This window comes from Brachyistius frenatus, unplaced genomic scaffold (genome assembly GCF_029030835.1).
Source record: "Brachyistius frenatus isolate BFR_SWC_R1_liver_20210118 unplaced genomic scaffold, ASM2903083v1 Contig_36, whole genome shotgun sequence".
Classification (NCBI taxonomy): Eukaryota; Metazoa; Chordata; class Actinopteri; family Embiotocidae; genus Brachyistius; species Brachyistius frenatus.
In genome coordinates, this window is record NW_027210635.1 from 2,790,047 (window position 1) to 2,816,611 (window position 26,565).

Here is a 26,565-nt window from a genome sequence, read left to right on the forward strand (position 1 = left end):
GATATTTAGGACCTGACGGCAGAATTACATCTGCTTTGAAAACAGTGCAAAAACCCATCTACATCAAACTTTGACAACCAAATGGTAAAAAAAAAAAAATCACTGATGAAAATGCTGTCTGAGAGAGACGAAATGGTTGAAAGTCTGAAAACTTGCTGACGGATCCTTTTAAATAAAATGAAGTGACCAGAGCATCAAACCGTCGGCTGATCAGTTGTACGTACTTCTTTTAAAATTCACTTCTGTAACTACGGCTGCTTGATATAAATATTACACAACGTGGTAAAGCAAAAACAGATCAGAGGAAGTCAGGTGATTTTATTAGAGTGGGATTCTGGAGCTGAAATTACACTGAGATTTGATTTGTTCAAAGAGGTTCTGTCTGCAGATTGGATTTGTCCACACTGCAGGAGAGGCAGACATGAAGAGATTACTGCTCAGTGATTAGATTACATTTTAGGGTCAGATTACTTTGAGTTTGCAAACCCAGCAGGATGCACAGAGGGAAATAAAACAAACAGGAGCATCGGGATTGGTCAGCGGTTGTATCACAATTTATGGCTACTTGAAGGTGAAAAATATTGAATGGTTTTCTATAGGGTTGGTGGATTCAAAAATATTCAAGAGATTAAAGCAGATTTGGTGAGCTGTGATTTGAGGTCTTCTTCACTCTGTTGTTTAAAAGTGCATAAGAAACACTGGAACTTTCCTTAGTCCCTGCCAGCTGAGCATAGCAGTATGAATAATGTGTTTTAAAGTACACGCAGAGGGCCACAATGCAGAATAACACCGCAAGGGTCAACTGACTCAATATAACTACCTGTTCAATATAACACCTCACTGATTTACAGGATTCTATGCTAACACTATTCGTGCTATGCTTATACACCGACGTAAGACACTAGTGGAAAGCTTTAACAACAAGGTGAGAGTGTGTAATCAAGTGGGCACCTCCCCTCACGGCCCACGGCACCTCGGGAAGATTGCCAGAACTACTCCCCTCAATACTCACACCCACCACCACTGCTCCAACATTATTTTTGCCACAAGATCATAACTGCTACACATGACCACTAATACTATTTCTACACAGCCAAATCCCAACACTACCCTGTTCAGCTGCCTCACCTCCCTCATTCATATCCAGGTAATGTGAGTGGGAATACAATTCACAGTCTTTTCTTTACCTCTACTTCTATTTGTCCAATCACTCGTTATTGCTCAGTTCACAATAAAGCAAATAACTGTCCAAAAAACCCACAAAACAAACAAACCATCCACTCTGACAGCAGTTTGCTAAAAAAAAGTGTCATTCATACACTCACAAAATAATCAAATGATAAAGGGGAAGTCACAGAGCTGAAGATGTCACCGTTTAGCTTAGAGACATTTGCTGAACTTTGGTTCTATGTGGTTGAAGTTTGGTCAACACTTTCAGAGACTTTGTGATGATTCAGACAAAGCTGATGTGTTGGTATTAGAGGAGGTGGAAAACTCTGCGTGGCACACAGAGTGGGTGAGTGGGAAACCATAACAAAACTCGTGTAACCTGACTGGGCCATGACCAGCTTCTGCTTTGACCTTTGTATGTGTGTTTTGATCAAAAATAAACAGTGTTTTTTTAGTGCACGCTCATGCAAAAGCACAGAGAAGATGCCAGCGTGATCTGTTTGGCCTCTTTGTTTGTGGAGCTGGGCCTTTCCTGTCTTCTGCTCATGGCGTGCTCAGGCCATGAATAGAGCTTTGTGGGTGGACACACACACACACACACACACACACACACACACACACACACACACACACACACACACACACACACACACACACACACACACACACACACACACACACACACACACACACTGTGTAGTTTGAATGCTGAGTCCATCTGATCCGTGTGACTAATAGAGAGAAAGTGATATGATTTTATTATCTGGTGGAGAACAGAATCCGTCTAGATAAACAGAAAAACAGAGTGGTGGTCAGAGGGTATCTTTTTGGACACTTTTTGGCACTCTTGTTATTGGACAATACTTTTACATTATACTAAAGAGAGGAGAGGAGAGGAGAGGAGAGGAGAGAACTCGGCCTATATACCAAAGTAAAAGAGACAGGAAATCAGTAAATAGATAATTTGTCAGTTCTTTTCTCCGATTTTTGGCCATAAGAGGGGGCGTGGTTTGTGTCGCAACGTCACTGATGGTTATATAGTCTGCAGCTGTGGCGGCGGGCTCGCGCTGCTGAGACAGGCAGAGCACTGAGGACCGGCGGCGCGCGCTCACAGACTCCCACTCAGCCACGCACACTCCCCAAACAAAGAGAAGCACGCGAGGCAGCAGAGCATCCCACCCTTTCAGCCGCGAGCTCACTTGCAGAACCGCCCCCCTCCATCCCTCTCAAACAGAACCGGTCCGGTCCGAAGCTCGAGTGCACAGAAATGACCATGACTACTAACGGCGCGACTAACGGAACCAGCGACATGCTGCAGATCCAGTTCGGTCTCATCAACTGCGGGAACAAATACCTCACGGCAGAGACCTTCGGCTTCAAAATCAACGCCTCCGCCACGAGCATGAAGAAGAAGCAGATCTGGACTCTGGAGCAGAGCGGGGACGACTCCAGCGGGAACGTGTTCCTACTCAAGTCACATCTGGGCCGGTACATCGCCGCCGACAAGGACGGGAACGTCACAGGAGACAGCGAGACCCCGGGTTCGGAATGCCGGTTCATCATCACCGCTCACGATGACGGCCGCTGGTCCCTGCAGTCCGAACCGCATGGGCGCTACCTGGGGGGAACCGAGGACCGGATCATCTGCTTCGCCCAGACCGTTTCTGTGGCGGAGAAATGGAGCGTGCACATCGCCATGCACCCGCAGGTGAACATCTTCAGCCTGACGCGCAAGCGCTACGCGCACCTGAGCTCCAAGGTGGACGAGATTGCCATCGACCGGGACGTCCCGTGGGGGGTGGACTCCATGATCACGCTGGTGTTCCGCGAGCAGCGCTACCACCTGCAGACCTCCGACAACCGCTTCCTGAGGAACGACGGCGCGCTGGTCCCCACCACGGACAAGACCACGGGCTACACGCTGGAGTTCCGCTCCGGCAAGGTGGCCTTCAGAGACTGTAGCGGCAAGTACCTCGCGCCCTCCGGGCCCTCCGGCACCATGAAGTCCGGGAAGAGCGCGCGCGTGGGCAAGGACGAGCTGTTCGTGCTGGAGCAGAGCCACCCGCAGGTCGTGCTCACCGCTGCCAACGAGAGGAACGTCTCCACCCGGCAAGGTGGGTGTGGTGGTCCAGGTCCAGGTCCAGTGTGTGTGTGTGTGTGTGTGTGTGTGTGTGTGTGTGTGTGTGTGTGTGTGTGTGTGTGTGTGTGTGTGTGTATGTATGTATGTGTGTGTTGATACCCCCCATGGCAGAGCAGGGGTTAACGTGATGGAATGTGAGACTGCATCCCCCCTGCAGCCTACACACACACACACACACACACACACACACACACACACACACACACACACACACACACACACACACACACACACAAACACACCCTAAATGATGGATACAGGACATGGCCTACATAGTCACACTCAACAGGGCCCTGTGAGTATTTACACATGTTAAACAATGGCTTGTTTGGCCAGAATCCGCCTCCTTACATGAGAATTCACACACAGAAACACTAAAGGCCTGTAATATGCAGCACAGCAGCTTCCATGTGATGCACGTCACCACACTCTGAAGTTCAACACAGCACATTCTCCTTCTACTGTTCCCATGAATAGATAATTCACTGCTGCAGTGTTAACGGTGCTTTTGTGATTTCAGTGAATTTTTACAGACAACTGACATAAAAAGAGGGAAACAAAGAAGTGCACAGAGTCCTGAGACACACACACACACACACACACACACACACACACACACACACACACACACACACACACACACACACACACACACACACAGGGCACCATGTAGGCATGTGCCACTATTCAGATGTAAAAGAGCTTTAAACTGAAAGGGCAAAGAACAGCTCCACAATTAGAGGGGAGAGAAGTGGGCACCAAAGATACTCCCAGAAATGGCTAAATACTCCTAAATTTACTCAGTTTAACAATCAAATCACATGTGTAGAGTTTACTTTTGAATTTATGGTACTGAAACATTTCACTTTGATTTGTCAGGACTTGAACATTTGAAATTAGTCATCGCCAGTGTCTGCAGCCTCAGCGGGCTATTGGACACGCAAACAGCTCTAATGAGTTGACTCTGTAGCTCTGAGAACAGCTCTAGTCATCAGACTGACTCATGGTCCTTCATATAATTGTGATTTACACATGACCTTTCGACCTTCACTGCTGAACTGGTCTCCCTGCTGCATGTGACCACTGCCCTCACTTGAATTCAGGATTCTTCATCTTCTTCCCTTTTCCAGATTAGATGTGTGAGAGCTCATTCTGCCCATGTGTGCTTGGTTTTCAGCTTCAGAGATACGTGCTCGCTCCCTCCACCTTCTTCCTTCCTTCCTTCCTTTTTACTCCTCACCCCCCCTCTCCGTTTTCCATCTCCTCCCTCATTGTGCCTTAAAATCCTTCTCTGTTTCATCATACCTTGTTCACGTCTCCTCTGCCTCCTCCCCCACTCCTCCCTGCTTCGCCACCCTTCGGGCCTGGCTGCTGTGCTCGTTACCAGTGACACCCCTCCTGCTTCTCGCCGTTGATGGGCGTCTAAAAAGCCTTCATCCACCCTGTTCAGACCTGGTATTAAAATTTGCACCAAAGAATCCAACAGAAATTCTCTGAATAACCTGATTTGCATAGAGAGGAGGAAAGGGCCTGACAGCAGAGAGACTGTGGCGTCGACTGTCTGTAATGAGTGACAGGCTCATATAAGTGATGCTCTCTGAGTCTATATTTGGTGTCTGGTCAAAGGAGCACGCTGGTGAGAATCGGCGCGGTTTCCGTGGTTTTTCTTTTTCTTTTCAGAAAGGATGATCTGTCTCTCCTTTCATTTTCTCCTCCCGTCTCTCAGTCCCACCCTGGACATGTCTGTTTGCTCTCACTGCTTTGTTTACTCGTCATAGGGATATTCATCCACTTCCCCCTCCATCAGCAGTCGCTCCTTTTTCCTCACAAGTGGCGCTCACTCAGTCTCGGACACAAAATGGAGGCCAGTTTTGAAGGTGGATGTAGAATATAAAAGAGTCTCTTGGAATAAGATGACAGCCTCTGCACTGAGAGCATGTATTGCTCTTTAATGATCCACCACTAAAACAATTACACATTGTTCAAACAGATTGTCTTTTTATTATCGAGGGTGCAGCTCAATGGAATATAGTAGCAATATCCTGCTGACACGAATTATAGTGGACAGAAAGCCTGACTGGACTCACATGATGTAATAGTAAAATTAATACATTTAGATAGACTTCATGTGTGTATACATAAGTGCTATCAGGAAGTGTTTTATCTTCTTAAATTGGAAACTTGAATCGTTTTATAGAAGTACTCACTGCTTATGGAATTTCTGAAATATCATGGAATTTTAAAATCTATTGCAGACATGGAAAGTCAGAGGATTTGATGATTCTTTCAGCCAAGTAATATATATCGTGGAAATTTACAATTTTTTCGCCATAAATTAAAATCTAATGTTTTTATATCATGTTATTTCATGAGCGATTTTAGCCCCTTGTCAATAACTTCAGAAAACATGTTTTTGGGGGTTTCTGGACCTTAAAAGGGCAAACATTCCCAGAAAATGCTACTTTTAAGTGCTTTGGCCACAAAATGGTGGCTTCAAAGACCGGGTGTGGAGTATAGATAGCAGAAAAGCTTTGGCCTCTTTCTTTACTAAGCAGATCGGGTATTGGCCATGATGTCACCGCGTAGATTTGCTCTGTAGATTATTTTGAAAATTCTGAATGGTGCCCCGCTTCCATCCATCTTCTTTTTCACAGCCTTTGGTGGCACAATGGCCTGTTTTGTTTGTGTGTCACCTCCACCAGCTGACATTCAGCAGAGCAGCCTGAAAACGGTCTGCCGGAATCTGTTTTCTATGGCCGTCTTGGAGGGTTTTTTAACACACTTTTTAGTTCCCCCTTGTGTCACATGGCCTGACATGAGAATAAGGCTGGTAGATAGATTTAGGGTCGGTGCACCAGCATCAACATCTTGGGTGTCAGAGGTCAACCAGTAGTCCTGACACCCACATCTTCGCTGCTCTGTGTACCACACCGCTGCCACAATCTGCCCATAATGAGCAGGAGACCCAAATCTTTAGAGGAAGAACATGTTCAGCCCGCCAACAACTGGATCATTGTGATGTGGATTAAATGTTGAGTGGACTAAAACGGGCTCCAGATGTTTTTCAAACCGACAGCTGCTCACAGTCCCGCTCTGCAGCAGCTATTTGTCGGGCGGACCGGGGCCAAGATGGCGGTTGAAGTGGGCCGGCTTCCATTAGCAGCTGAGTGGGTCAGTCCAAAAGCTGCTTTTGACCAATCACGGCTGCTGATTCTGTGACTCATGCTAAATTGTTGTTTATCGAGTTGACACACTTAAAACGCAGTAAATCTAGTTTAGACATCCTTTCATTAGTTGGAGCCGTGTTTGTCGAGTGAAAACGTTCCTATTTATCTTTACATAAACCTTTTTTTAAATACAACTCTAGTTTAAGTTCCATTATGGTTTAAAAAAAAAAAATTCAGTTAAAGATTAAACATATTTCAAACCATAGTGACTAATATTCTGAGCTTGTTGCTGCTTGTCATGAGTTTGTTGTTGTGAATCCAAAATGCTTAAAAGAAATCGTGAGAAATAAATTTTTAGACGACGACAGCGATGCCACAGAGAAACCTCTTAACTCCTCAGTGTCTTTTATTTTATTAGAACCGGAAAGGACACTTTTAATGAACCCAACCGGATCACATTATCCATTGAGACGCACTGAAGGATGCTGTTATGTCATTTAGGAACTCTTGAAACAAGTCTCAATTTTCCCTCTGACAAATATGAGCTCTACATTACAGCCGGCGCCTTTCGCCTCTGCTGTCCTCCAGTTTGAGCTCCCAGCATTCATAACTGCCACTAAACCGACCCTGTGCTGTTTCCGGCTCGTAGCGTCCACTCTCTTCATCGCTGGTCACAAATTCCCAGAGAGACTGTTTAACGACGCTCATGTGGACTGGGGCACAATTATGAATCTGTTAGCCAGGAGCTCGGTGGCCTTTTAAGTGGCCTTTTGTGCCCCTAAACTGAAGCGCGAGTGTGAGCGCCGGTTTGTCGGCTAAATGGATGAGAGCCCGTCAGCGGGCCACCACTGCTCATTGTAACCTCTCTTCCTCTGAGTGGTGAAGCTGAAGTGACCGAGGAGGAGCTCCTGATTTGGAGTGTGACCCTTCGGATAGACAGTTGTGAAATTGAATAACCATTAAATTCCTTGTGGTATCTGGCATCATGGCGGTGAATGTTTTCGGTGACTAACCTCCAGACTGTTCACTGAAAACTCGGTATGAATGTTTGAAGCTCTGCAAGTTTTATAAAACATAACTGAAGCCACATGTAAAGATTTAAAGATGCCAAGCAGCTCTGAAAAATAACGGTATCATGCATTTAAAGGAGTACCTCAACATTTTGAGGAAAAAAAGCTTATTCCAAACTGCCTAATTTGTGAGCTCTCAAGGTGCTGGCATGTGAGTTTTGTTACCTTTGGACAGAGCAAGGTTAGACCCCTCCCCCTCCTTCTCATTGGCTAAGCTAATAAGCTATTTTACCAGCTTGATATATTGTCACGGAGCTCAGACTTTAATAGTTGTCTAATAGTTTCTGCTCCCTCCAGAATAATCTATGAGTACAGACTTCTCTGTAGTCGCCCAGCATTTTACTTTTTCGATTCACAGTTCTCATCAGGCTCATAAACTCTGTTGTGTGTGTGTGTGTGTGTGTGTGTGTGTGTGTGTGTGTGTGTGTGTGTGTGTGTGTGTGTGTGTGTGTGTGTGTGTGTGTGTGTGTGTGTGTGTGTGTGTGTGTGTGTGTGTGTGTGTGTGTGTGTGTGTGTGGGGGGGGGGGGGGTAAACGGAAACAGTGGCTCCGTGTTGCGTCTGGCCATGAGTCAACCCTGACACCCTTTCTGTATCCTTCAACCCCCCCGCTGGCAGGAAATGAGACATGACACACACAACTCTGACCTTGGCTGGTGTGTGCTAATCCCTGCAGGTTGAAGGCTGATGATTTGCTCCCTCTGTCTGCTACACACTCACACAGTCACCTAATAGGCCTGAAAAAAAAGAAGAAGAACGGAGCAATCGATTTCTGCATCCTTGGTAATACTCACTGCTTCTGACGGTGTACATGCTGACACTTTAATGTGTTTATAAACCTTCTCTATCTGTGTGTGTGTGTGTGTGTGTGTGTGTGTGTGTGTGTGTGTGTGTGTCTGCCTCATGTCGGCTGCACAGGGAGTCTCTCCTCCTTCATGTACTTTATTATAGGTTAGACTTCAGCTGGTCTCCAGTCTGTCATCCTGCTCTGCTCAGGGTGTGTCTCCACATTAATGCCCACGAGCTGTACGACACACTGAACACACAGCGGAGTTTAAATCCATTTAGCAAAAGATTTGGGACATGCCCGGATACCGTCTTGTGTCTTGTGTGTCTGACCTTATTTTTTGGGGCTTTCTTTTTTCTTTTCCTCCTCAAACAATTGGAAGCATCAGTGTGTGTGTGTGTGTGTGTGTGTGTGTGTGTGTGTGTGTGTGTGTGTGTGTGTGTGTGTGTGTGTGTGTGTGTGTGTGTGTGTGTCTCTCTCTCTCTCTCTCTCTCTCTCTCTCTCTCTCTCTGTTTGGATCAGAACAAAGGCCAATGATCTGGCTCACTGTTTGTGCCCCAGCTGGTCACCTCCTCAGTCAGGCCTGCTGAACAATAGGACACACACACACACACACACACACACACACACACACACACACACACACACACACACACACACACACACACACACACACACACACACACACACACACACACACACACACACACACACACACACACACACACACACACACACACACACACACGCTTGATACAATTGTGTGCGTTCACAGCAGGCCTCTGGGCCTGGCTCTCAGCAACTGAGGACAACAGCCAGTGCCTGCTGCCATCAGGCTGAATGTGGTGGGTGGAGTGGACAGAAAGATGGAGGGGTTGTTTTCAAGTTTGTGTGTGTGTGGTTTGGGAGGATGTGTGGTCACTTCTTCTGGTGTGGTTTGCTGAGTAGGGATACTGATTGCAGACCCTCTTTTCCTTCTGCAGCCCCTGTGAGCTTAACACACTGATCAGGGTGTTTGGTTGTAGAGGACACACACACACACACACACACACACACACACACACACACACACACACACACACACACACACACACACACACACACACACACACACACACACACACACACACACACACACACAGACAGCCTGACAGGCGGCCTTGGCCTCTCTTGGTCACGGCTGAGGCTACAGTGTATGTTTTTGTCTGTCCCTCTTTTATTTTCACTGTTTGCTTCCACCAATATTTCTCTTCCTTTGTGTCCTTGTGATAACGAGGTGTGTGTGTGTGTGTGTGTGTGTGTGTGTGTGTGTGTGTGTGTGTGTGTGTGTGTGTGTGTGTGTGTGTGTGTGTGTGTAAAGATGAAACTCTGACTGCAGTGAAAGATGCGTTCTTCTATACCCTGACTGTAATCCAATAGACTGACAACCACAACATCATTTAGTTTCCTTAGAAACATTTGTGTTGAATGAGTAGAAATAGCTTTTCAATTCCAGTCAAATTATTTTTGTGGAATAATTTATTCAAATCAGCTCAGTGGTAAGGTGTTATGCATTTCACAGTACAGCATACAAAATGTGCCTTTCAGTTTCCTTGTTTTATTTTTATGGAATTCACGTTGGTGTTTCTCGTCTCCTGTGACAGAAACTGACGGTGCAAGATGCAAGACTTTAAGTAATGTGTGTTTTGCACATCACATACATACATACATACATACATACATACTGTATATTTGAAGTTTCTTATTTAACATTGAGGTAAAAGTGTTCAACCAAGAGTTGAGTTCATCACAGTCTAAACACAAAGAAATACAAAGCATAAACTAATCTAAATGGTATCCATCCATACTGGATTTTTGTAGACTGAACTTGAAAACAGTTCATGCTTTCTCCTCTATATATATTCAGTGTTTATATATTCAGCAGTTTCTAGTCAGAAGTAGTGATATTACTTCAATTTTGATTATTAATTCTGACAAATGGGTAATTAATCTTGATATTATTTGAGGGTGAGGTTGCTGTTCTGTTGGGACAAAGTGTCTCAAGGATTCATTACTTAAAAAAAAAAAAGGATTTTTAACAAATGGATTTTTGGGAAGTAAGCTTGTTTTCTTATTGACAGTTAGATGAGAAGATTGACTCACTCTCATGTCTTAATGATAAATATGAAACTTTATCCAGCAGCTGGTTAGCTTAGCTGAGCACAGGGGCAGCTTGCGAGCTACTGTTTGAGAATGTGTGTGTTAAGCATCAATTTGTTATTGTTCACACAAAGAAATAAAAAGCTTATTCAACTGGTTTGGTGGAGCTCAGCCATGTGAATAAATATTAAAGCGCGACACAAATTGCTTCACAACTTTCATTTTGTCAAAGAAGCGCTCAGAGGAAGAAAGGTTGGAGACCGCTGGCTCAGCATAAAGACGAGAAAAGGGTGCAAACAGCTCGCTTGGTTTCCTGGAGTCTCGACTGAAACCTGGTCATTTTCCAGGCTTTACTTCAAACTGCTGACTGTTTTTATTTTATTTTTTATTTTTTTTATGTGGTCGCTTCCACATCCAGTGTCAAGCATATCCAATACCAACCTGAGATCTGTCATTAAGTAACAGATCCCAAGGATGTTTTTCTTTTGAGCGGGAGGGACGAACACGGCCCTTTTTGTCCGTTTTGTCATCGGTCGGCCAGATTTCTGACCAAAATCCCTTTTCAACAGTGAAATAACGCATCTGTGTTCACACTTATGAGGTTTAGAATAATAAATCAAACCCCGCGGACTTTTTATAGGATGTCAGAAGGCCCTTGTTTCGTTGTGTGGATCAAACAGTCATCCTGCTGTAAGTTCCCGGTGGGTGGAAACGTCTAGCAGGTGGATGAGCCTCCACGGAGCCCCGGTAATGAATGGGCTCTGCAGCGCTACTGTACAGAGCGTCTGCGTTGGCTGAGCAGGAAGCAGTGAAGATTACAGGAGAGTTCAGTGATGTGACTGATGATCGTGGAGGCGAGGAAGGTCTCGGCCCTCTTTTCTCTTCTCATCTTTCCTCCCCTTGTCCTCCTCTAATGTGTTTCTTCAAACCCGTCTTGTCTGCTGCAGCTAAACCTACATTTCATCTCCTCTGTCCCCTCCCCTCCACCATGTGCTTCTCATTATGGTCAGTTATATTTTCCTTCTCAATCGTGTGTGTGTGTGTGTGTGGGTGTGGGTGTGGGTGGGAAGGAGGGGTGTGGGTGGGTGGGGGGTGGGTAGGGGGTTTACGTGTTCATCCCCACATATTTCTGCAGAAACTCAATCCCAGGCTGACTTTAGGAAGCACTCGACAGCAGAGGAGGAATGTGCATTTGTTTCTTTTTGTCCTGACGGTGTGAACAGTAACTCTTCAACAGCTCTTGTGTAACACGGGCTCAGAGGTAACAGTCTCGACAAGGATCACGGTTACTTTTAATACAAAGTACATCTTTGGCTTCAGCTGGAGACAAACTGTGCTCGACTTGTATTGAGAGACCTCATCTGTAGAAAACGGTTATCACCAAACTGTTGGTTTGGAGAGCGAGGTTCGGCAAGCCTCAATCTTTTTTGACTTTTCTAACCAGCTTGGCCGTCCTCAGAGTTTTCAAATATTTTCTTTGGAGCCTCTGCTCGACTTAAAACTGTCCGGCGAGAGCTTCATGAGGTCCAATAAATTGCTTCAGGAGATGTCACTCGAGTCGCTGTTGGTCAGAGCTGCAGACTACAAGTTTGAAAATGTAATGAAAAAATAAAAAAATCTGGAGGTGTGAAGTGAGAAAGAAGTCAAGAGCTCTGCAGCCAACTCATCATCTCTGCTCGAGGCCCGCACAGTTGCATTATGGGTAAAGAGCTGCCGGGTTTTGACAAAAAAGAGGAATGCGTAGAAAACTGATATCTCCGGCTTCATTGCAGCCAGTTTAATGTGGAAAAATACAGTCTCACTGTGACTCCAGTAATATTATAAAAGCTGTAAATGATTGATGGGAACAATACTCGTCACATTATTGAACATTAAAAAGGGATTCTGCATTACTAAATAAATAGTTCAAGTCACATCAGCGTAAATTTGGCTGTAAAATATCATGACCAGAAAACCTACTTCTAGTTTTGACAAACATGATGATGATGTATTTTTAGTATCATATTAGGACAAAGTTCCTTTTGATGTGTTCGGCCTGAGCCAGTTGTGAGACAGTAGAGCAAGAAACATGGAAAATATGAGCTGGAGGGGAAAAGAGGGCGTCACGCATGAACAGGGAGCTGGAGAGGGAAAACACGAGAGCCGTGGTTTGTTTTCTCAAACACATCTTTCTTTCTCTTTCCGTCTGGATCCCTTCGCACACATTTACACAGCGATCCAACAGACAGTCCATCCCTGTCTCTCTGTAAGCCACAGCCTATGCATCCATGACTTCATCATACACAATAGCCTGCATTGTCGAGCCGGAAGTGTGTTAGTGGATGTGCGTTCCTCCGATAGTGGAATCATATTCGTCTGCCTCTTTGTTGCTCAAAGTGCTTGCGAGAGATAAAGGCGATTTTAATGAGGTTTGATGTTCTGTGCATATACAGTCGGATGTGTGGACACGCACAGAGAGACATGGACTCAAAGCCTTGTAAGCTACAGATTTAGATCTGCAACTAATAATAGGAGCAATTATTGTCATTATTGAGAATTATATATATATATATTTTTTAAATGTACTAACCAAACATGTTGTCACCTCCCAGAGACACCAGGTAACATCTTCAAATAACATTTTGAAGATTTAAGAAGGTCAAAACCCCCAAATATTCACTTTACATTAAAATAAAGTAGAACCCCCACTGATATTTGATTTTCTGGGCCGATACCAAGAGGGAGTAAAAATATTCTGATAAATAAACACATATTTTTTGCAATGATCTCTCAAATGTTGTTATCTGGAACTTTTGAAATTTGTAATGGAGGCAGAATATTTCAGTTTATTGTTCACGCTGACATCAGTGCACTGAAACGGTAAACCTCACCGGGAATTGAATAATTATATATTATTATTATAAATAACGATAAAAAAACAAACAGAAATAGAGCAATTTGTAAATTACTCCAAGCATCTTTTTCTGCAGCATGTTTTCATACCAATATATCTGAGATAGGCCAATTCACAGCTGGTTAAAATCCACCAGACAGTATATCAGTCATGCTCAAATGGGCTTAACATATTGAAGAAGCTTGATCCAGAGAATGTTTGACATGTTTTACATGCAGACAAACTGCTCTAAGGAGGGAAATGTTGATTCGTATGTCAGTGTATAACACACTGCTCAAAAAAAAATAAAGGGAACACTTAAACAACACATCCTCGATCTCAATGAATTAAATATTCCAGTTGAAAATCTCCATTAATTACATCGTGGAATGTGTTGAGAACAAAATAACATAAGAATGATTAATGGAAATCAAAATCATTATCCCATGGAGGTCTGGATTCAGAATCATACTCAAAATAAAAGTGGAAAAATCAGATCGCCAGACCATCGCTGACCCACCGCCAAACCGGTCATGCTGGAGGATGTTGCAGACAGCAGAACGTTCTCCACGTCCATTTGTGTTCCCCAGAGGATGAGGCCTACTGATCATAACCTTTTTTTCAAGCAACACTATCAACAGCTAAATACCCGCAGAAGTAACTTCATCCACGTCAGCTCACAGCCTCGGTCTCGCAGAACTGATTCACGGGTGAACAAAACTCCACTTTTCCAGTTTTATTTTCTATTGGTCAGTTTCAGCTATTGTGGCATATTCGGTGAGCTTTGACTGTTCGCCATGACGACTAATTCTTTGAAGAGCAGTGAGGTCTTTCTGGGCTGTGACAGATGTGTGTGTGGGCATTTGTGCAGCTTTGAAATCCTTCACTAATCTCAGCTGTCTGGTGTTGCTCATTTAGTGCGTCTGATCCTGACCAAAGGATGTGCGTGTGTACGTGCGTGCGTGCATGTGTGTGTGTGTGTGTGTGTGTGCGTGCGTGTCTACATCTGGACTGTTGGTTGTCAGTGGCCATCCTCTGTGGCAACTTGCTGCCCATTCATGACCCATAAACGACCACCAGTAGCCACTATCTTAGCTAAAGTCCGTCTCCACAACTCTCTGACCCCGCCCAGGTATGGACCTGTCAGCCAATCAGGACGAGGAAGGCGACCAGGAGGTGTTCCAGGTGGAGATTTGCCGCGAAAACAGGAAGTGCGCGTTTCGGACTGCTGCTGGGAAATACTGGACCCTCACTGCAAACGGCGGCCTGCAGTGTACCGCCTCCACCAAGTAAGAAACACACACACACACACACACACACACACACACACACACACACACACACACACACACGTACACGCACGTCATCATACGTCATCTCACTTCATCTGAAACTCGGTGAGATACACTGATCTGTAACCTTAAGATTCACCACAACCACACCTGCGAGTGACCTCATGGCTGTGGCATGCTGCGGGAGAAAAAGTGCATTTGTGTGCAACCTCAACCTGGAGAGAGTGATTTTCTTTAATGTGCAGTAGTTCTGTCCAAGTAGAGAGCTGGCTCTTAACCCCCTTGACCTTTGACCCTGTGCTCCTGGATGATTGCCCTGTGAGGCCCCACAGGTTCAGGAGTCAAAGCTCAGACTCTTCTTCTCATCCTTGAGCAGTTAGATCCAGTTTTGTGTTTTAAATGAGTTTTATTTTGAAAAGAAAACAGAAGCTGAAATCTTAAAGTCTTAAAAGATGTGTACAGAAGTGATCCCGAACGGCACAATAATCTGATCTGGTGTCAGATTGGTCGGAGATAAATTGGAGGCAGGCAACACTTGATTATTTTTGGAGATAAGATGGAGCAGAGACGATCCTCGCCACTGAAAGGGCACGCTGGAGGACGTTCAGTCTTGTGATTAGACTCCTCACAGATTACACCACAAAAATCCATTCTTTCACCACGTGTGGTTGGAGGAGAACATTTCATTTCAGAGCTTCTTTGAATGCAGAATAAAACCCAACTTGAAAAATGAAGTGAAAGGATTTAGGAAGCTACTCAACCAAAGACCGCAGGCTTATCCCTCCACTCACAGCCCACCTATCCAATTACCCAAGCGTACTTAAACTGTAGACGAAACAGCAGGGTGGAGTTGTCTGAGCTGCAGGAGAACAGAATGCGTGTTTACACCCGGCACTCATGGAAATGTGCAACTGGATATTTAACTGCCAAGTGAAATTGAATTGTCTTTCTCACCTCTCATGCCTTTATTCTCTCTCTGTCTCTCAGGTCAGCTAACTGCTACTTTGACATTGAGTGGCGTGGGAAGAGGCTGACTCTCCGGGCCGCTAACGGGAAATACGTCGCGGCCAAGAAAAACGGGCAGTTAGCCGCCACCATCGACTCTGCAGGTCTGTGTGAGCCGTTGTTCCCGCACCGAGTTGTTTAACTTCTCAGCAGTGATGGCTGAAATTTCATCACAGTGATAGTAATTAAATCCAGCCTGGATGTTCTATTTTCTTTCTGGGCTCCGAACGGCCTCGCCACTTCTGTGTAGAGCAGTTCTGTTGCGTAACAGCTGAACGTAGCTGTTTATTGCTCGGGGGTTTTGGCTTTGTTGCATTAGTTTGTGCTTGTTTTCGTTGTTGCTGTGTGTCTTAAATTAATCCTGATGATTGGAAACATCGTGAGAAAACTCCTGAGTGTGCAGACTCACTGAATGAGTCATAAACAACTGTTTAGTTGTTGTTTTTTTACTACCTTTGTGCCAAAAGTGAATCCATCATGGACATGAAGGTGTAAAATGTGTTCTTTCTTATGCAGAACGTTGCAAACTGAGCTGTACGTTACACGATACTGACCCATTTAAGGTAGTACTGTACACTTATTTCAGTAAGAAGAGATTCAATTTTAGTGAACAAATAACTTTTTTTAATTTTTTTTTTTATTATTAAGCTCAAGAACAAGAGAGCAGTGTGCGACTGGATCCCGTTATGATGTCATCATATTTAAAAGGGGGTGCGACAGTGTTTAGTACAGGAATCGCCCCCCCCCCCCAACCACACATTTTTATACGGTGCCAAATCGCAACCTCACAGAGTCAACACGAGCCCAATCGCAACATTATAGACAGAAACCTAACAGCTCAGCGATTCCCACATGAACGACAGCTAAAGGGAGAAACAGCCTCCCTTTTAACAGGAAGAACCCTCCAGCGGGCTCTGAGGTCGGCGGGCATCTGCCTCGACCTGTAGGTGTGAGGGAGGAGCAGAGAGAGAAGACAACAGCGCCGGTGGACACGATGACAAACGCTCGGCGGGTCGTCGCCCTCACCTGACAGCAGATGCAGAAGAAGAACCGATTTAAAGTCTGACGGCATTGGAAGGACTGGCTGGTTGAGATCATGGCGAAATTTGTTTTGGTTTACTCAAAACGCCGTGTCTGGTGATTAGAAGGAGCAGGAGACAGTCAATTGAGGAAGAATGAGCTGTAAAAGTAGTCTCCCTGATTAAGCTTACGCTTAAAGCTTGATTTCTTGGACTAGTTCTTGGCTCGGAGCATTTGCCAGACGAGTTGCCGCTCCCAGGCAAAAAGTGGCTTTGTATTTGTATTTGTATTTAAACCCCATAAAACAACTTGTTTGTGCTAAACTTGCAGGCTTTAACTTTCTCTTGAATTGGCAGATATCAGACTGGTGTCAGTCTTATTTATGTCTCCTCAAGAAGATTTCCCAAAATGTTCAACGTTTCCTTTTAAAACCTGCTTACTCAGAAGGCGATGTGAATAGTTGGCACATAATTTAGACCGTCAGAACGACTGCTTTCAGAGGAATCAAGTCAGCAAGCAGATCAGAAAAACGCTCCAATTATAGCCGGGCTGATGGACTCCACCAGAAGTGGATCAAAGCTGCAGCTTACTTTGTGCTGCAGTTTCTGATGAGACAGCCACACAGTGCTCTCTCTGGAAAACATTTCTGCATCACACACAGTTTTTTTTTTTTTTTTTAATGAGGCGTACTCAGCATACTAAGTTTAAGCAGAGCGGTGGTAAGACTGGACACATTTTCACCTTTTAGATACAAGAACAAAACTGCTGTGGACTTTAAATGTGTTTTAAACCAACAGTTTAACCTGACAGTGAAATAAACGGTTAAGTCTGTGTCCTCCGTCCGTCTCCAGGTGAGTCTGAGGAGTTCCTCATGAAGTTGATCAACCGCCCGATCATCGTGCTGCGCGGCGAGCACGGCTTCATCGGCTGCAGGAAGGTGACGGGGACGCTGGACTCCAACCGCTCGTCCTACGACTACTTCACCCTGGAGTTCAGAGATGGAGCGTACAGCCTGCAAGGTCAGTCGTCGTTGCAGGATGTCGCTGACGGGCAAAACAGCTGTGGTTTATTGTAAATTCACATTTTCAGAAGACAGTAAATGGGTAAAGAAACGACAGCGTGTGAAGGGACCACCTGCAGGCACACACACGAGGGCTTAAATCATGAGGTCTTTAAGCAATTTTCATTGTAGACTTATGAGGCGTCTGTGGCAAAAAAAAAAAAAAAAGGGATTTGATTCGGATAATTTCACATTATGTAATTCAAACAAAGCAATTTTAAGCCGAACCTTTTGTTCCTGCCCCAATTTTCAGACCCTTCCCCCCCTCCCTCACCTCGGTGACACCACTCGCACACTTTTCTCCGTCTTTAATCCATCCCTTCCTCCTCCCGCAGACTCAACGGGGAAATACTGGATGGTGGGGAACGAGCAGTCGGTGGTGAGCAGCAGCGACACGCCCGTCGACTTCCTCTTCGAGTTCTGCGACTACAACAAGCTGGCGGTCCGCCACGCCGCTGACAGTAAGTACCTGCGCGGCGACCACGCCGGCGTGCTGAAGGCCAACGCCGACGACCTGGAGACCGCCACACTCTGGGAGTACTGAGGGAAGCAGGGGGAAACCCACGGCAACGGAGGGGATGCGGTCGCCCACTTCTTTGATGATGCCGGAGAATGAGAGAAGTGTGACGACGCAGCACAACAGCACTACCCGTCCTTAAATCTACCTATCCACCCCCCCCCCCCACCCCGCCCACCCTTATATTATATCTGTACTATGACTTTATATGTTGATAAACTGCACAGAGAGAACAGGAAGGATAGAAGAAGAAGGAAGGAGACACCTCTTTCTCTCCCGCCTCCCTTTCCTTCCTTTTATCCCTCCTTCCTCCCTTTCCCAGCTCCGCTCTGCAGTGCCGACCTTTATCTGTTGCCATAGTTACCATGGGGCTGTGCACTTTTCCTGTACCGATCTGGTTCGCTGCTCGACCCGTAACTCACTCCGTCTTCGCCTTACGATTGGGCTGACCCCCCTCCTCACCCCCCCCCCTCCTAGAGCAGAGCCACGTTTAAAGAGCCCCCTCCTCGCCGAGTTAACCCCCTCGTCTTTCTACTCGTCTCTATTGTCTGTGAGCAGCACGCGGTGGCAGTATTTATGGTGTCTGAGCTGGTCTGGTAGATCCTTTTTCCACTTGATCTAATCTCACAAAAACAGATTCGCTCTTTGGTAAAAATCCACTCGGCTACTTCCTGTTAGCTGCCTCTGAAATATCAAGAAAGCTGCGTCTGCATTTGTGAGGTTGGATCTCGTATATTTTCTGCCTCTATCAGACCAGGTTGTTTGTTTTTCATGAGCAGGCCTTGTTGCCTGGGGCGACTGTGATATAACTGGAGTGGATTTGACGATGATAGAGATATTGAAGATGATAAGCCCCGCTCCTTTCATCTCAAGTGTAAAATAATGAAATGTAAACCTATTTCCTGTGTTGTTTTCTAGCTGTGTTCTCATTGGTCGGCGGGGAGTCTGATTTCCTGGACCAAACAGGATGTAGGAAGTTAAAACACTCGTCCTTTAACCCTTCTAAAAGCTAAAGCTATTGTCAGGAGAAGAGTATAAAGAAAATAAGTAAAAGATAAAAAACGGTGCGGCCACATACTGTATGTTTACTGCACTCATCTTATTTGAAAGAAAAACAAACAAACAAAAAAAAAAACACTTGCCGACGCACAGTTGGATTAATTTCTTTTTCTATGTCCAAGGCACAGACATTATCATGGGGAAGTGTACTGTAGGTAGCCATAGCAACAGGAGTAAAATGATATACAGATGCTTTGAGAGCTGCTTTTTGATTCCCTCGACCAAACCTACACCCTCAGCCTTTATGCAGACCAAACCTTTGATACTGGATCAATGAACCGTCATCTCACACAAACCAACACAACTGGAAACCTGGTGCTCCTGACCAACACGTTCAGAAACGTCACCATCACGTCGAGCATCTCGCACACTGTCTGGACAAACAGTGATTTTACTTTTGCACCCGAGAACCCCGCGGCCCCTTTAACCTCTGCTTCTTCTTTGGTTTTAATTTCAGTCTGAGCAGCGTCATGACAGCATTTCTAACGATATACGACCAAATTTCACTCGTTTTTTTTTTTTTTTTTGTTGGATTTTTCTGTTTCCGATTCGTCAGTGAAGGGGGGCGGGGAGGGAGGGGGGCGGAGGATTTGTTAAAAAAAAAAAAGAAAAGAATCGGACTTTCAATTTGTCGTTCATTACATTGAAATGTTCTGTAACTGCAGTCATGTAGCACATCGCTCCCACCGATTCTCTACCCTTCAGCGGCCCGTTTTCTCCGCGACAGAAACGGTTTCCATCTGCAGATTTTTACAACACAGCAACGACACAATGCACTCGTCCCCGAAACCATCGGGCTCCTCCACCCATCACCAAGCATTCCTCTGATGTGGAAATCGGTTTGGAAAACCAATCACTGTCGTCCCATGAAATGATTGTAGCCAGATCCTCACCGAGTCTGTCGAACTCGGACGTTCTTTTTGCATGAAGGGTTGAGAATCTCAAGCGAACGAAAGGAGCGGCTGTCCTCGGCGAAAAACAGCATCCCCGAGGCAACCGAAGCTTAGACAAACGGATGTGGAAGGGGAAACATGTGGTAATGACTGTGCCTTACTCTTGAGTTTTTGGGCAGTAGGAAATTTAAAAATAAAAAAAAAAGTAAAAAAAAAGAAAGAATGAAAGTCCACATCTTTGATTTGTATAACTGGAACTTCCTTTTGTATTATTATTTTGTATCATTTTTTTGATATTGTGGATTAATCTCTCTCGTGCCATTGGTTCACCGAAAATCCAACGACCAATAAAACTGGGATTTGGAACGCTACAGGTCTCCAGTTGTTTTTCTTTTCTTCTTTTCTGGGAAATTTCACTTGAGGCCTTCATTGTTCCCTTGAAGAAATAGTTTCTTTTTAAAACATACATGCAGTTAAAAGTCATATTGGACATTTAAACGGGTTTAGTTGCAGTTCTTCAAGCTCCACGAAACCAGGATGCAGTTCGGCTGACTTTTTAGTTTGCAGCTATTTAAACCTGAATGAACCCTCAGCCATTTTCAGGGTAATTTTGGTACCTTTACTTTCAAGCTCATATCTGTCATCATAGGGGCTAACCATTCATGCTATATCTTGTTTTTTTTTCTTCAGGACACCTAAGGCTATCCGAATCCTCCAATGTTTTGGTTTGATAATATTTTATATTGGTCTTTATATCAAAGGAAAAAAAACGAATCGTATGATGTGATGTTTCTACATGTATCTCACCAGAGAATATTGGCAGTAGAGAAAGCTTTTCATCATTGTGTAGAATCTCTATCTGAATCATGTTTGTGAGACACCATGACTCGGCGTTATGAAATAAATATTTGCCCAGCGCCTGACGGACAGAAATGTCATTGTTCTATTCAGTCTTGCGCACACAACTTTTGACTCACTGCTTTAAAAAAAAAAAAAAGCATATAAATTCTGATTAAATTTGGACTTGATGGCTACATATTTGATTTAGTGCTAATGGACTATCACTAAACAGGGTTTTGAGAGCGTTTTCACTGCGCACACCAGAGCAAAGCTCGACAGCCACACTGTGCAACGTTACGGTTGCTAAGCTATAATTGGAAAATGTCTCTGTTTGAGGGAAACTGACGTTTGGAAAACTGCAAATATTTAATGCTCTCTCGTGCACATTTTACTTTTCAATTCAATGACTTTATGGAACTTGAGACCGATGACATGTTTGATTGCGTTTGAAAATAAGCTCACGCTAAGAGGATCTCGGGCCACATTCTCCGTTGATCTCGCCAAGTGATTTTACGTCCTCAAAGCTTCATGATAGTCATCGGCCGTCCCGCATACTTCTGGAAACCATTGTGTTTTCTTGCTCGGCTCATTTCTCATGTAATCACAGCTTCATGTCGGGCCTCCTGCCATTTTCAGACCACAGCGGCTACATGTGTTGTCCCACTTACACACACTTGTATGGAAACGCACACTTTTCCTGTCTGCTGAATGGAGCCTTTGTCTTGAAACATTTATTTGAGTGCAGAGAAAGGGCAACCCCTCTAAAACACACACGCGTACGCACACATACACACACACACACATACGCATGCACACACACGTGTACGCATGCACACACACACACACACACACACACACACACACACACACACACACACACACACACACACACACACACGGTCCAAGGTGGTAATGCACTGATGGAGCCTCCCGAGCAGATCTCTAATTCATTTCCCCTGTCAGGTTCACAGATCCCAGAGGAACACCCAACATGGCAAAACAAACACACACCAACCCACCACACTAATCCCTCTCCCCCCCACCCACCCTCCTGCCTCCCTCCCTCCCTGCCTGCTCCAACCATCTCCTCCCTCCAATCCCTTTAATCCTCATACTCGTCTCCTCTCTCTCTCTCTCCCACTCCTCCCTCCTCTGAATGATTCCGCTGAAAAGATGAGTCACTCAAAATATGACCCAGATCCCAAGAATGGGTGCAGTGGTTTGTGGGTAAAATGTCAGACTGCAGGCAGAGCTGAGTAGTTGCCTGCCTCCCCCCACCCACCCGCTCTCTCTGAATAAATGAGTGAGCGAAGAGAGGCAGGGATGGGGGGAGGTGTTAAAGGAGGGAGGAGGAGAGGCCGTGTGTGCAAAATGGCCACCGTCTCCACCCACAAACCGAGTCCCCCCCCTGCACCCCAGCCAGCCACTGCGTTACCATGGAAACAGCAGCTGCCAGAAGCTTGAGAGGTCTGACTCAAAGAAGCGAGCGAGTGTCTGGCATCGTCGGGGCGAGAAATGTCAAAAACCTTCATTACATCCTAAATGCCGGGGCCTCGTGAGGTTTGTGGAGTTGGAGGGGGGTGGGGCTGCACAGAGAGCTAAGAGGGGACGGTAGGAGGAGGAGGAGGAGGACGAGGAAGGGGATGTCTCCCTTTGATCACAGAAGAGCTCATCATGGAGGAAACAGCACACGGCTGCACTCTGCTGAGCTCCTCTTATATCTCCTATATTCAACTGCACTGTGTGTGTGTGTGTGTGTGTGTGTGTGTGTGTGTGTGTGTACACACTCCCCTCCATCTCTCATCTGACCTCCCCTCAATCAGCTCTCTGTGCTCTAATCAAATCTACATCCACCCGTGTTGTTCCACCCCTCACAGGTCCAGGCTGTCAGGCAGCGGGTCAGTCAGTAATCTCTTCAGGCGACGTGACGGAGCAGCACGGTGACTCCCAATCAGCCATCGGAGACAGAGCGGGCTCCTCCTGCGTACTGTCACACCTTCAGAGGACGATAAAGCAGTTTCCTGAAATCTAAAAGACACGAAACACACAACGAAATGTGGCAACGCCGTTAAACACGTTCATTTCTGGGTAAAATAATCAAAGCCGGCCGTTGTGCTGACGGGTGATGCGTTCGGTGTGCGATTTGAAACAACACTACCTTCTTGAAATTCCAGTACTACACAAGTCAGAGTACTGACATGTAAGAGTACTACATGTTAGTGTACTGAGGGAAGTACGTGATTTGGGAGACTCTAAACCACAAATGTCAACCGAATGGAGGTGCTGGAGGAAGGTCAGTCAAAAAGAGTCTACCTCCTGGGACCATGAATATCTGAACAAAGTTGAATGGTGATGGCATATTTCAATGTGGATGTAAGAGGTGAACTTCAGTGGCCCTACAGCCACGCTGTTAGTATTGATTAAACTAATTTTTTTTTTCATAAAAGACAGAACATTTTGTAAGCGGGATGTCAAAAGAATACAAATATTTCAATGTAATTTGGGTATCAGGCAAATAATTAAGACCTTGGTGGTGATCCAGATGTTAGATTTTGACCATCTGATGTGAATTTGCTTTTCGATGAGAAAATGGATTCAGTCGACTTGAAAGTAACAAGAAAGATGCCTTTAGGTGCAACAGCAACATCCCACTGAGACACATTTAAGTATTTAGTTTGTAAGTACGGAAACATTAAAAATACAAATGGAAACAGAAAAATTATAATTTGAACGGTATCAGCAATATCACAATAATCAGTGTGTGTGTGTGTGTGTGTGTGTGTGTGTGTGTGTGTGTGTGTGTGTGTGTGTGTGTGTGTGTGTGTGTAGGGGGGAGGGAGGGTTACAGCTGTAAAAGCACACGCTCATTAAAAATATACACACTCATTATAGATACACACAAACAGTAACAGACAAACAAAGCCAGCGGACGTGAAGCAGCAGAAACCATCAGGGGAGCAAATGCTGCCAGACACCAGCAGTCCCAGAGGACGAGGCAACAGAGGGCTTCAATATACACACACACACACACACACACACACACACACACACACACACACACACACACACACACACACACACACACACACACACACACACACACACACACACAAACACACACACACATACAAACATAGAAATGTGTGACTCTTGGGGTATGAAGGTCGTCTGGGTTACCACATATGATGCAGAGACTACAGAGCCTGTTCGTGTCTGTCTGTCTGTCTGTCTGTCTGTCTGTCTGTGAACAGACATTACCGTCACACTCGCTCCAGAATAACAGGAAGACACAGCAGAGGTGGTGTTTGTCCATCTCAGGTGTCCCAGAAGATATGTAGGTCATGTCTGGTTTATATTTTCAGGCAACAACTCAGCTGTGTTTCATTCAGAGCTTCGGGTCCACAACAACCATTCAGTGAGTGTTTGTTTGTCGGGATTTGAATAGAGGACGCTGTTATTGTGCTGACTGAACGGCTGATTCACACAAAGCTTAATGCAGTTAAGGCCAGACCATGTTCTCATACACAATGGTGATTCAAAGTACTTTGAATATCACATAAAAGACAGAAAACAAATAACCTAGAATAAAACAAGAAAAAACAAAATTCGTATGTACAAAGAAGTCCTGCTAATTGATATGCAACATAATGGGGTAAATAAATAAATAGCATTGTAAACATACTGATATTTAATTTACAAGAATATAAGAAGCTACAGCCATATCAACTGTTCTGTGTGCTCGACTTAGACATCTAACAACTGCTTGTGTGACTTAAACAGTCGATTCAACTTAAAATCTCAAGTGTATGAGTTCAGGTAACTTTTTTTTTTTTTTTTTTTTTAAACCCAACAAGAGGACTTTAAACTAATTATTCAACCTAAATTCTGCTTAATCACATTTTGAAGGCAGCAGTGCTATTATGCTTGACTAAGTTGAAAGAACTTGAACCAATGAACGAGCTAAAAAAAAAAAACTTGTCAATATTACTCGTTATTATTGTCATTCATTTGCCCAGACTGGTAAGCAGAAGAAATCAAGAATATATCGGTGAGTCCAGACAGATTGTAACTATTTCTGTACCAGGTTTAGGCCCTTGATGAGCCATTTTGTAAAAGAGTCCTAACACGGGCCGAAAGAACCGCTTAATCAACAGATCGAAACTTTGAAACTTTTATTTTTGTGACCAGGGTCTGGTCTGAACACGTGTGGCACAGGTATAGTAGGAACAATGCCGCTGCTAACGGGCAATCAGGAGGCAGGCAGAAAGTAATAATTAGGTTCATAGTCAGCAGGTGTGAGAGGCTGCAGCTTACCACCACACTCTGACAACAACGCCTGATGTGCCTTCTCCGTGTCAATGGGACTATTGTGCTCAAGTCTGGCTCGGGTAATTTAAACTTGTGTTGGTTTTTTTTTGTTTGATCAGTAACTATGTTTTATAACCATTGCAAGTGTTTTATTATTTGGGTAATGTGGAGATAGGCACCTTGAGATATTGTGTTTTGAATCATTTATGTCGGTTTATATGCGTGCCATAACGTTTTATTGCAGGTAGCTGAAAGGTGTTGGATTGTCAGCTGATGCAAAGGTCTGTTATGAATTCATCTAGCAATGCAAATCATTCTGACCTCAAAGCAAAATTGTAACAGAGCTCCTTCTGTGTCCATGTGGAGAACTGAATCTTGGTTGTTTAAGTGGAAGGGATTTTAGTTCTGTTATTTTGGGATATCTTTCCGAGTGTAATTTGTTTTAATCCTGTCTCCTGTTTTCCTGGTGCAGCAGGTGGAGGCCTCCAGTCACAGGTGTGGTCAGCACGCTGGGAGTGAGGATATTTATGGTTTGTGGTGGTGGTGTTATTTAAGTATGTTGTATTTTGTCACCTGGTAAAATACTTTAAGTGCTCCATCAGTGGGTGGTTTGGCTTCCAGCTGCAGTATGACTTTTTTTTTTTTTTTTTCTGAGTGCTGGTCTGTGCGTGAGTGATTTCTCTGTGGACATGAGCTGAGAGCGCACATCAAATGATCAACTCTGGAAATCGGCAACGGAGAACCTTAAAATACTTCAGCAAGCTTACGGCAATAAAGCAGTACGCTGGGAGAGGTGTCTCTGTCCAAAACCAAAGAAGGCACTTCAGACCAGGAGCTCAACCAAGCGAGATTTCTTTGCCATCCACAGGTCTCTGAGGGTCAGACTGTCAACGTTGAGTTGTCCTGCGATGTTCTGATGTATTTATGGGAAAACATCTGACCGCCTGAACTTGGGTACTCCCAAAAATGTCAAAAACATCTCTAACAAATTGTAGGATTTATCCTCAGAGGACCACGAATGTCTGCTCTGTACCATCTAATAGCCGTTGAGATGCCCGAGTCAGAATTAAGGTTGCGGTTCAAGTTCACCGACCGGTTGCAAGGCAACAAAGATGAGCGCTGAATACAGTAGAAACCAATCAGGACACTTCAGTTTAAAGTGTATTTAGGATCATAATAGGTTATCCAGCATATTAACATGCAGCCTACTGTTGTCTGGTGATTGACT

The 26,565-nt window shown here is 44.8% G+C and overlaps 1 protein-coding gene across 1 annotated transcript; it reads left to right on the forward strand.

The window, feature by feature from the left end:
- The first annotated feature begins 2,225 nt into the window (after positions 1-2,225).
- On the forward strand, positions 2,226-20,560 carry fscn1a (fascin actin-bundling protein 1a). The gene is made up of 5 exons (XM_069701383.1): positions 2,226-3,284; positions 14,476-14,632; positions 15,623-15,744; positions 17,512-17,679; positions 18,056-20,560. Exons 1-5 carry the CDS (start codon positions 2,438-2,440, stop codon positions 18,262-18,264), a joined length of 1,503 nt encoding a protein of 500 aa, XP_069557484.1. The 5' UTR covers positions 2,226-2,437; the 3' UTR covers positions 18,265-20,560.
- The last annotated feature ends 6,005 nt before the right edge of the window (positions 20,561-26,565 follow it).

Bases quoted from the DNA above. Each gene is read 5' to 3' on its own strand.
- fscn1a (XM_069701383.1), top strand. From the start codon at position 2,438: ATGACCATGACTACTAACGGCGCGACTAACGGAACCAGCGACATGCTG. The intron at 3,285-14,475 runs GTGGGTGTGGTG...GACCCCGCCCAG, and splicing joins GAACGTCTCCACCCGGCAAG to GTATGGACCTGTCAGCCAAT. The intron at 17,680-18,055 runs GTCAGTCGTCGT...CTCCTCCCGCAG, and splicing joins TGGAGCGTACAGCCTGCAAG to ACTCAACGGGGAAATACTGG.